At 39.2% G+C, this 12,034-nt stretch overlaps 1 protein-coding gene across 1 annotated transcript in view; it reads left to right on the top strand.

The window, feature by feature from the left end:
* kcnq1.2 (potassium voltage-gated channel, KQT-like subfamily, member 1.2) overlaps positions 1-12,034 on the top strand; it is a 103,238-nt gene that overhangs the window by 20,719 nt on the left and 70,485 nt on the right. Inside the window, exons 3-8 of the mRNA XM_057329282.1 lie at positions 4,438-4,528; positions 4,998-5,124; positions 5,332-5,410; positions 5,521-5,617; positions 6,224-6,364; positions 11,626-11,736. Coding sequence (XP_057185265.1) covers positions 4,438-4,528; positions 4,998-5,124; positions 5,332-5,410; positions 5,521-5,617; positions 6,224-6,364; positions 11,626-11,736 — 646 coding nt within the window. The remainder of the gene's footprint in view (positions 1-4,437; positions 4,529-4,997; positions 5,125-5,331; positions 5,411-5,520; positions 5,618-6,223; positions 6,365-11,625; positions 11,737-12,034) is intronic.

Here is a 12,034-nt window from a genome sequence, read left to right as displayed (position 1 = left end):
AGAAGTCACGAGAGGTGATGGACGTGAAGACCAGAAGAGCGCTGACATGGAGAGGTACATTTGTGTTCTGTCTGATCTGAAGTCTCTTTTATGTGTTTGAGCTGCAGTGAGCGTGAGGTTTATGAATAATAACCATACAGTATGTGATTGTTCAAGTTCACACACATTCCTGTGACGTCAGACTGTTTATCAGTGAACACTGAACGCCTCATTCACGACTCTTCTTTATGTGTTCATATGTAGTTTGATTTAAAAACGTTTTGTTGAAGATGCAAGAGAAGCCTTTATTTGTTTGTTTCAGATTTCAGTTCCTGAGAAACATATGTGTGTTTTAAGAGCTTCTGAACGACATTAGTAAATGAAAAAATAAACATAAACAAAACAATAACAATTTTTATAAAAAAAACATTTTCAGAAATGAAAGTTTTTCGTCTAATCCCCTCCTACTCTGCTGTGATTGGTCAGATGGTCTAGTCTGCTGTGATTGGTCTACTGCGAATGAGGCTCACGAGCTCCAGTGTTTGGGGGAGAGGAGTGTAGTTTTGGCGGGCGATCCTAGCAAAACGTAGGCGGGGACTATATGCAGTGACGTACATCTGCAGCGGTTTACGAATCGGACTAGGGACGACTCGTTCGCGTGATTCAGAGTTGACTCCCTTTTTCTCAAGCCGATAACTTGGTTATTCATTCACTTTCGGCTTTGCATCTCGTCAGACTGCTGACATTCCCACACAGCAACATCACACACCGCATGAAATGTAATTTACATGATCTCGTAATATGTCCTCTTTTAAAATGAACCGCTTTCTATCATTGTAGATAGTCTGTGCAATGGTGTATCTTTTGGTTTTTTCTCCGATACCGGGTCATAAATCGTGTACTTTAAACAAGATTGCCAAACAAACACCGTGGGTGAATTAAAGAACAAAATGTAAATTAAAAGAGATTTATTATTAAAGTCTACATCTATGTCCCCCTCTCCGTCTGTTTGTGATTGCATGTCCATGCTGTGATGGCATTCTGGGGGTAACGTTAGGGGGAATTCCTCCGTCCATTCACTAACTTACTGCGTCCGAGGCTCTCGATCACTGTTTGTCGGGTGACAAAATATCTTCATGGAACATGATCTTTACTTAATATCCTAATGATTTTTGGCATAAAAGAAAAATCGATAATTTTGACCCACACAATGTATTTTTGTCTTTTACTAAAAATGTTCCCGTGCTACTTAAGACTGGTTTTGTGATCCAGGGTCACATATAAGCACAAACACAGTTTGTCTGTAAAGAAGCACATAGTTACAAAGACAGAGGCTGTGTATGCGCTGTGTGATAGAATATAGCCAAAATCTCAGCTCTTTAAGGTGTGTGTGCTGATTTTATCAGACGATGGGTCTTGGTTATAAAACAGAACTAACAGCAGAAAAAGAAAATATGTAAATGACAACGGCTTTTTGGGCAATAAGCTGTATGTTATGATCAGAGAGTAGAATCGAAACGAAGTTGCAACTAATATGTTAATTAGTGTGTGATGTCATCCCAGCTCCACAGTTTCACAAAAATCTAGCAGAAACACTGAAATCTGTATCAATCCTCTCATCTACAGAACACAAAAGATGACATGTTGAAGAATCAACTTGCATTGTATGAGCAGAAAAAAATCTCAAAATATTATTTGTGTTCCACAGAAGACAGTCATACAAATTTAAAACTACATGAGTGAGTACAAGACAAAATGGTCATTTTTGGGTGAAATTATATTTAGCTGTTTGTGAATGTATGTATAATAATTTGTAAAAGAAAAGACATACAATTACTTGTTTAAACTGTACATTATAAACAAAAACGTCATTAACTATGACTTACCTCTATAACAACTTCCTGGGCAAAATTAGGGATGTCCGTATCCCTCTTCAGTTCGTTGTCCTCATGCAGTTTCTGTTCGTCTTGGTCGTCCTCATGCAGTTTCTGTTCGTCTTGATATGACATTTTTATCTGTAATCAATCATTTTTTAAGTTAACTCACAGGAAACAGTAAACCAGCTAACACAAAGAAAATTAAACAGAAGATATGTGACTCTGCCTTTAAAAACCCAGCTTAAGTCATTCTCTGGTGATTTACTACATCAAATATTTATTGTTAATACTGAGTAAAGCCATGTTAAAGATCTGGTAAATGGTTGGAATCAAACTTTATTGCTTGTTATCTCAGAATTATATTTTATATTAGACTTTAGCCTGGTTTTCACAGGCAGGGACACATTTGCATTCTTGTCTAATAGATGTCATTTCAAAAACAACAACACCTAGATTAGAGGAAGATAATTATCCCTAATAGCCATTAACAACAACTCCTTAACTACTGATTTAATACTGTAATGTTACATTACGTATATGTTCTACAAGTTATTAAACCATACATTAAACAAAAACTAAGCATAATTAAACAATAATAATATTTTACAGATGGTTCACTATTTGTGTTCAGACTATTCATACATTAACAATATAAATACTGCAATATATATCAACTATCAATAGTTTGCAAATAATTTGTAAGTACTTTTACTTTACTGTAAGCTTACTATACTGGGTTATAAAATAATTCTACAAAGGAACATAGACGGAGCCGCTTGATGCGTCCTGGAGTCTTGAGTAAAAAATGAGCCGCAACCGCACCCCTCCCCCACGAGGCAAAGCGGGGGGAGGGGGACTGTTCTGGCCGTCAGCTTCTACACTATTCCACGTTAAAATCAGTCATATAAAACTAATCTATACAAACATATTTTTGGAAGATGTATTGAATGTTTGTTACAGTGTATCTTCTCAACTTTTTGCCATTAATAAAATGCTCCAAAATAGGAACGCTTATATAAGAGGTTAAAGCTCTCTGACCCTCCCCCCATTTATCGATACATATAAAAACGTGAATACTTATTTTAATCATTAAATAACATGGATGCAAATGTTAAAAAATCGACAGTTAATGTTGTAAAACATAACTTACTTCGTCCTGTACTCCGCGGTGTCTTGCTTCACATGCTCTGTGGTGCTCCCGGAGACGAGCTAGTCTGCGTATTAATCGATCCGACATCTCGCTAACGTTAACTTTACGTTACTTGTCACGTTCCGTGGTAAGTGAGCTAGGTTTCGATACCGTCATAACGAGGTAAATGCTGGTGCCAAAAAGCACACAAAATCCACACTGATTCGCTACGTCGTAGTTTATGTAATCTTTATTTAACTTTGATATTTGTATAGTATAAATAACAAATAAGATCAGTTTCATCAGTTTCTTAACAGGCCTACCAATCACTATCACTGGGCCAATCAAAAACACGGAGCTGTACCAGCCAATAGAAAAATTGACTGCGGTACACGGCATTTTTCCTTAGGGGGAGCTCAGGAGCATAATGAAAACACAGCTTCGTCATGGTTTCATATTGAAATAAGGACATCTGGGAAATTTGCATAGCACAATGCCCATCCCCCCTTTGGGCGATATTGAGCAAAATAAAGTGAGGACCATGATATTGTCCTCACTTTACCAAAAGGTCCTTACTTAAAAGGTGTTTTGTCACATTTTGGTCCTCAGTAATATAGCAAAACAAACACACACACACACACACACACACACTCACACACACACACACACACACACACACACACACACACACGCACACACACATCTCTTACAGCAGTGTGTGAGTCACATTGTGTGTTTGTCTTTTTGAGTCTAAAGGAGGGTGTGTACTGTATGAAGACGTGTGTGTGTCTGTCTTCATGAAGAAAGTGGTTTGTTTGTTTAGTGTGTTTGTAGTCATGTGTATTTATGTGTAATCTGTCTTGCCCATCTGGCCGCTGTGTGTGTTTGTGTTTGCGCGTGTGCGTGTATCAGCTGTTGTTATGGTCAAAACTTTAAAGAAACTGTGTCATCTCACCACGCCTCTCTGGAATACTTGATTGTGATTTGTTGGATGTTGATATTTGATGTTTCTTGTCGTTTGTATAATATTCAGGAACAAATTTATGTACTTTAAAGTATAACAATACAAATTTAAGGTCATAGCTTGTGTTTGCATCAAACTAAATGAACACTAACTAACCCAGACTTTCCGCCTCTTCTAAACCTTTTTTTTGTAAGTTCATAAAATAATATGTTATAGTATGTCCTAATACTGGCTTACTTGGTTTAATGCATATTTAAAAATGTGTGTTTTCTTGTCATCTGTGAAGTGTATGCTTGTGGTGTGTGTTTGGCCCACAAAACCGCGGACTGTTTGCTAGGTTGGACAGAATCAAACACCTGCAGATGGAAAAACAAATGCAAAGTGAATTTATTGAGATCTTTAGCTCAGTGTCTGATAATCAACCCGAAGTGATTTCCACAGGAAACGTGAAATAATTCAGTTTTGCATAATTTGCGTGATGTCTTCAGGTTCCTCATGGTCCTTGTGTGCCTGATATTCAGCGTCCTGTCCACCATCGAGCAGTATGCTGATTTTGCCAGCGGATCTCTCTTTTGGATGGTGAGTCGGTGTATTACAAAACTATTGCAAAAATCATGTTTAAATATATATATATATATATATAGCAGTTACTCATGTGTCCACTTGATGGCGATGTTTGATCTCAGTTCAGCTTATGAACGCTTCAGGGTGGGTCTCGTGAAGATTTGAGTTCTTGTGTGCACATTCAATTTGAGTGTTTTATCAGTTTTTGTGGGACGGCTTCAGCTGTCACATTAGAAAATAAAATCTCAATTATTTCTCTTATTTGAGACTTCATGGAGAGCAAATGGTAAAGTTTTGTTTACGTCTCATTTGTGTCTATTATACATATTTCTCTTGAGAAAAAGAGTCAGAAATGTCAACAATGTGTCAAACTGAGCTCTGATTTGTCACGTCTGCAATCAAATGTCAAAATTATTGAAGATCTCAATATCAACTCTTCTCATCACATTTGCTCTTTACACACTTGTGTCTTTTGCTTCTTCAGGAGATCGTGCTGGTTTTGTTTTTCGGGTCAGAGTATGTGGTCCGGCTGTGGTCGGCCGGCTGTCGGAGTAAATATGTGGGTGTTAAAGGACGTCTGCGTTTCATCAGGAAGCCCATCTCCATCATAGGTACCCGATGACTTACACCACACCTGTTTCCAAAGATTAATTGTGTATGTCATCATTTTTTGTCCAACTGTGCAAAATTTGGGCCAGCTGATCAAACAACGAGTCGATTTTCAAATTGTCGAAAGATTTTTCAGATATTCACCCAAAACTGCAACTGTTGAATTTTTGGAAAGCTTGTATGTCTGATTTGAAACTCTCTTGTCACAGATCTGATAGTGGTGGTGGCGTCCGTTGTGGTTTTAAGCGTTGGATCTAACGGGCAGGTCTTCGCCACATCAGCGATCAGGTCAGAAATGTCATCAGCTGAACCGACAACATTAATGTTTACCGCATTCTCTCACTGCATCACATGCATGAGCGTGCTGTGGTTTAAAGCTCTTGTGTGATTGGTTGCAGAGGAATCCGTTTCCTGCAGATCTTGCGAATGCTTCATGTAGACCGTCAGGGTGGAACGTGGAGACTTCTGGGATCCGTGGTCTTTATTCATCGGCAGGTACTCGCGGTTCCCCCGTCAGATTTGGTCGTGTTATAGTTGCAGTGAGCGTAATAGCATAATTCTGTACAGTCCAGTAAAAGTCAGTGAATTCATCTCATGGCTGATGTGTCGTAATCAGCTTTGAGAATATCACTCCAAATATGGCCTCGTAAATCAACATCATCTGAGCAGAAAGCTCCTGTTTGAGTGATCTAAGGCATGTTAAATCCATCCGGACGGCCTGTGAAGTTTTAAGTGGATCAGACGTGATTGGTTGGGTGGCTCGTGTGTCTGAAGTCAGAGTTTGCCTTTTAAGGTGTTTGGAAAGCGGTCTGTGGCATACAGCGCTTGAGATGCTCACATCCTCTCCTTAAAATGAGAGTAAATGTCAGTATAAAGCACATAGCGTATGACTAGTAATGATGAAAATAAATAGTGTTCATTTCTTTCCTCTACAATGAAAGATTTAAAGCAATTTTCCTTCTTTATAAACCACTCAAAACAGCCAGAAGTACGTCACAAGTGCTGCATAATATATTAGGGCTTCAACAAAATCACAAAAAAGGTATACAAAAAGTAAATAAAAAATAACACAATCCGTCTCTCTTTCTTTCCACGGTTAAGGAGCTGATCACCACGCTGTACATCGGATTCTTGGGCCTGATCTTCTCCTCATATTTTGTGTATCTGGCGGAGAAAGACGCCGTGGATGAAGAGGGGAAAACAGATTTTTCCAGCTATGCCGATGCTCTTTGGTGGGGTGTGGTGAGTCTATCTGCTTTATCCCATTAAACATCTCATTACCGCACACTCATCTGAGATGTCATGTGCTCACACTTGCACAGGTTTGGTGTCTGGCTTAAGAAATTGTTTGTATGTTTGGAACAGGACTGAACACTGCATCAGATTAGTTATAGTGTAGTACAGTGGTTCTCAAACTGGGGGCCGTGTCCCCCTGGGGGGGGCCCTAAGATGGGTCCGGGGGGAACAGTTTTTGTGGCATTTTATGAAATATAGAAATGTGTCAAAAATTTTGTGCAATCAAACATCAGAAAAATAATAGCACCAACCAAAATAGTTGATGTTACAGCATTGTATTATTGAATTTGTCTTGGGTTTAATTAAAATTCTAAGTTTAAGATGTTTATTTGGGGAGTCCGCAAAGCAATTCGACCCACACAAGGGGAGCTTTACAATGAAAAAGTTTGAGAACCACTGGTGTAGTAGCTGTGGTTTTTAAGATGTTTGAGTAAACAAATCCGTCAGATAATGTTAATAATAAAACATTTTATTTCTAACGCACCTTTTTAGCCCAAAAGCGAATATGAAACAATAAAATCCATAACGACCACAATACAGTTAAAATCAAAACAACTTGGAACAATAAATTAGTTCAATATAAGTCACTTGTGTTTTGTTATAATCTATCAAATAACTCTTCTTTTGTTTTTAGGGGTTTGGCATTAAAGCAGATCTTCAAAAAAATTCTTTGCTCTGTTTTTAAGTGATACTTCACCCAAAAATGAAAATTCTGTCACCATTTGTTCACCCTCATGTCATTTCATACCTGTATAAATTACTTTGTTCTGATGAACACAGAGAAAGATATTTGGAAGAATGTTAGCCATTTTCAATTCTGTGACATCATTGACTGCCATAGTAGGAGAAATTAAACGGTAGTCAAAGGCGCCCCAGATCTCTTTGTGTTCCTAAATTCTTCAAAATATCTCACTCTGTGTTCAACAGAACAGCAAAATATAATATTTTTTTCCTACTATGGTAGTGGATGATGTCACAGAACTGAAAATTGCTAACATTCTTATGAATATCTTTCTTTGTGTTTAACAGAACAAATAAATGTATACGGGTTTGAAACAACCCGAGGGCGAGTAAATGATGACAGAAGTGTTATTTTTGGGTGAACTAGCCCTTTAAGGCGTCTTAGTAGACAGCTAAACATGTTCCCTATGTTGACAGCTCATGATATTTTGTAGATCCCATATTGACTTTTGATTGATGTAAAACATTTGTTTGTTTGTTGAACGGCGAGGTGTTTTGTGTCTTGTGTAGCGTGTTGTGTATCAGGACGAATATGTTTGGTTGTTCGACCGGTGGGAATGTTTATATCGTTTTTAAAGACATGTAAATGTCCAGCGATTCATTTTGCTTATAAAAGGCTTCTAAAACAAGCCGCTGTGAATCGAGCCGATGGTGAATGAAGTTTCCAGTGCAGGTCATTGAAATGCTGAATTGAGTGGTAATGAGAAAGCAATCGTACAGGAACCTGATCTTTTCACATCTCTACCTCTCATTCTCTTCTCTCTGGAGTAAAGTGCTGGATGTGTGAATTAAAGCTGTAATTGCGGAGGTTCTCTCTCTGTGTAAAGCGGGTCAGAAAGCGTATGGCCGCCCGTCGGCTCTTGAATCGCACACAAAAGCGCTTGTTTGTATGGAGGTGGCAGCAATAAGAAACCCTGAATGGGGGTCGACCTGCTTTTGTGTCGGAGACTGTAAAACATGATTGAAGAAGAGAAGTATCCGCAATGAACTTTAATGTAGATTGAACAGAAAACTCACAGAGGTTTCTTTTTCACAGCTCAGAAAATCGGTATAAATGAGACGGTGTTGTCGCTGTAATGCGAATGACATTTCTTCGATTATTCGTTGAGAAATGTTTACAATGAGATCTCTTTTGCAGATGTCCATAAGAAGCCATTGAGACATTAGAAATTGCGTCTGAGCGAACCGCTGGTTGTTTTTTCAGGATCTGCAGGTGCAGGTTACAGCTGGCCCGAGTCATTCTCAAAACCACACGAATCGTGACTCATGAACGCTCTCTGAGTTCTCGCCAAATACTCCGCTGCTGCTGTTCCCTCTGGCCTGTGTGAGATCACCGAGAAATCAAACCACAGATCTGTGAAAACACCAGAAACTCTCCTTGATCACATGGCCTTTGTGACATCTGCAGAACCCGGAAGAAGACGGAAAACCACAGATGAGATCTCTTTAATGTCTAAATGATTTCTCCTAGACATCATTGACAGGAAATGGAGAGCAAATAGAAACTTGTTCTTAAATCTCATCTGTGTCTCAGATATTTCTCCTAAAAGGAACCCTGCGTTCCGATTCGCCTACTTATACTACACCTACTGTTTTTGTGTTGGAATAAACTTTTGAGTGCACGGCAAAAGAGATTGCACGCACTGGGACATACTAACAGGAAGCGGAAGTGGCCGTTGTTGCCTAGACAACATTGTGGCCAATAACTGCCACACGCATCTAAATACAGCTCTTCTTTCCATTAAAGAGTACATTCCTCGAGATCCTAAAAAATACATTTCATGAAGTGTTTAATTTTGCCGTGTTTGAATGTAAGCAATCTGCCAAGTTGTAAATCCGAAGGTGAACGAATAACAAAGTTATTAGCTTATAAAAAAGGTAATCGACTCTGAATCACGCGAACAAGCCATGACCTGTCCGAATCTTTAACCACAATGTACCTACGTCACTAGAAAAATCCCCGCCTACTGACTGCGAAAACTTAACTCTCTCCTCCCCAAACACTGTACTAGCTCGTTCGTGACGTGACGTGTGCATCATGTCTAAGAGAAGCTGTGTTCTATGTAGTGAAACTAAGTCAGTCTTATTTTCACTACCAAAGGAAGAACTTCTGAGGAAAATATGGTTACTATTTATTTTTCAAACGACACCAAAGGAGTATAAACCGAACGTTTTACTTTGCGCGCGTCATTTTACCGAAGATTGCTTCATCAATCTTGGCGCCTTTACTGCAGGATACATTAAACGTCTTTCCTTAAAAGATGTTGCAATACCAACTTTATTTGGACCTGTAAGCTCCACCGAATCACAACCTGTAAGTGTGACTCTTTATTTTTGTCTTTACTTAAAATTAAATTTGTGTGACGTTATCTCATGTCTGTGTTTAGCTAACGTTACCGTTATTTTTGGGGTTGTTACTGTTTGTTTACCTAACGTTAGCTATAAACTCGTTGCGCTAATGTAAGTGTTCAACCATATTAACTCGCAAAGTCTTTATTTCAAGAACTGCGTGGTGTACTATAGTTATAATAACATCTGAAGATACGAACACCGTACACTGTATGCCGTGATAACTAACTGTTACAAGAGAAGTGTCTAAAACAGTCCTTTTTCTTACTGGCATCTGTATAAGGATTAAAGAATGATTCGTCAGACTCGGGCTCGAACTGGTAAGGTAAAATCGACGCCATCTCTCTCTATACACTGTTAATATCCAACCACCTGCAAACCGTAATACAGCAGTAATGATAGGCGGTCCAATTGCGACACATGCTGAACGCGTTTGACCAATCACAGCAGACTAGACCATTTGACCAATCACAGCAGACTAGACCATCTGACCAATCACAGCAGACTACACTATCTGACCAATCAGATCAGACTACGCTGGCGGAAAGGCGGAGATTACACGGATGAATCGCGGAACGAATCATTTGAGAGTCAGTCAAGAAGTAAGGTAATAAAAACTGCTTATTATTACGAAATAATAGTATTTTTACATCATGTATGTACATAAACTTGTTGTCGGACACTCCATAAACCAAAATAAGCCCTTAAAAATATTGAGGAATGTACTCTTTAAGGTATAAATTCATTCATCATATGGTATGTAATGTTTAGTGTATACTTACATTTGTTCATTAAGTGACGCATCAGTTATATAATTATTAACGCAGTGGAGCGCCACTAAACTCCGCCTCCTCGTGGTGAGTTGTGGGTAATATCAGCCGTTAGAGTGTGCATCGTTCTGCACTTCCAATTTCTACCGGAAGTAGTCGACCATCCGGGAATCTTTGGAATACTATTTTCAACATACTACGATTTGGGACATACTAATTCTACTTTCGAATACTATTAGGACGGATAGTATGTGGATTGGAACGCAGGGCCAGAAAAATCACAAATGTCTCTGTTATCAGAGTTTCAGAAGAGATGTCGACAAATATTATTGAAGATCTCAATATGAACTCAAACATTTCTCATCACAAATCCATATTATTTCACCTCTACAATCTACATTTATTTACACCTCCAGACTCTTCATGTGTTTCAACTATTACGCTCTCACTTATTTCTCCTAAACACTTTAGAAAATTGTGAATTTGACACACACACACACACACACACACACACGGTGATGTCAGTTTTGGTTTTGCCACACACGTAGTCTGAACTCTGTGACTCAATAAGTGTGAATCAGTTGGTTGAAGAATATTAGGGGTCTTGAAGTCACAATAACACACACACACACCGTCTGGGCCGCCACCCGTGGCACTTGAAATCCAGTGACTATTGAAGCTCTCATGTCGCCACCATTGTGGTCTTTTGGATTTTTAGTGGTGGTATTAAACTCGAAGCACTTGTTTGACGCCTCGTCCTGGTTTAGTCCTCTTTGTTCCTCTTGAATAGAAGGAACGCAAACTCACCTCGTCCCCAGAAAGAGCTCTGGGTGCCTCAGAATGAACGGAGTTTTCATGCGCCGTGTTTGTTTTCCTGCGTCAGCTGAAACTCCAGGTTTTGTGGAGGATTAGGGGAAAACCCAACAGAGCGCGAACTTCAATAGACGTCTTTGAGAACGATGCAGAACTCATTTGATGTGGGTTTGTTGGGTCCAACATTTAAATAAACTGCGTTGTGTAGACTTCCATGTTTCAGCACATTTATTTCCATCGACAAGGTGTTGCTATGCAGTTACCAAGATGTTTATGACTTTCTTTCTTCTGCAGAACACAAAAGAAGATATTTCGAAGAACGTTGATAATCAAACAACTCTAAACCCCACTGACTTCCATTGTATGGCCACAAAGCACATTTCTCAAAATATCTTCTTTTGTGTTTCACTGAAGAAAGACGTGCATACAGATTTACAACCACTTGAGGGGGAATCAATGATGACAGAATTGTGATTTTTTTGGGATAAATGGTCTCTTTGTGAAGGAACAATATCAAACATTTTTATCTTCTAGGTTACGGTGACTACAATTGGCTACGGAGACAAAGTCCCTCAGACGTGGATCGGAAAAGCCATCGCCTCCTGCTTCAGTGTGTTTGCAATATCTTTCTTTGCTCTGCCCGCGGTAAACACACTATCTGCTCTCTCTCTCTCTCTCTCTCTCTCTCTCTCTCTCTCTCTCTCTCTCTCACACACACACACACACACACACACACATGCTGGTGTCTGGTGCCCCGGGCAGTGTTTTCCTATAGAGGTCCTGCAGTAATGGGGTCCGGGGTTAATGTGCTCCATTTAGGAGTGATAGAGCCTCCAGGGGCCCGCGGTCTTCATGTTACACATTATATAACATACACTTACAATCAAGTACAATTACAGAACAAATTTACAATGCATTATTGTATTTTGGGTCAAAGACACCT

The sequence above is a fragment of the Triplophysa rosa genome, linkage group LG3 (genome assembly GCF_024868665.1).
Source record: "Triplophysa rosa linkage group LG3, Trosa_1v2, whole genome shotgun sequence".
In the NCBI taxonomy this organism is placed as follows: Eukaryota; Metazoa; Chordata; class Actinopteri; order Cypriniformes; family Nemacheilidae; genus Triplophysa; species Triplophysa rosa.
This window is presented reverse-complemented; position numbering and strand designations above follow the sequence as displayed.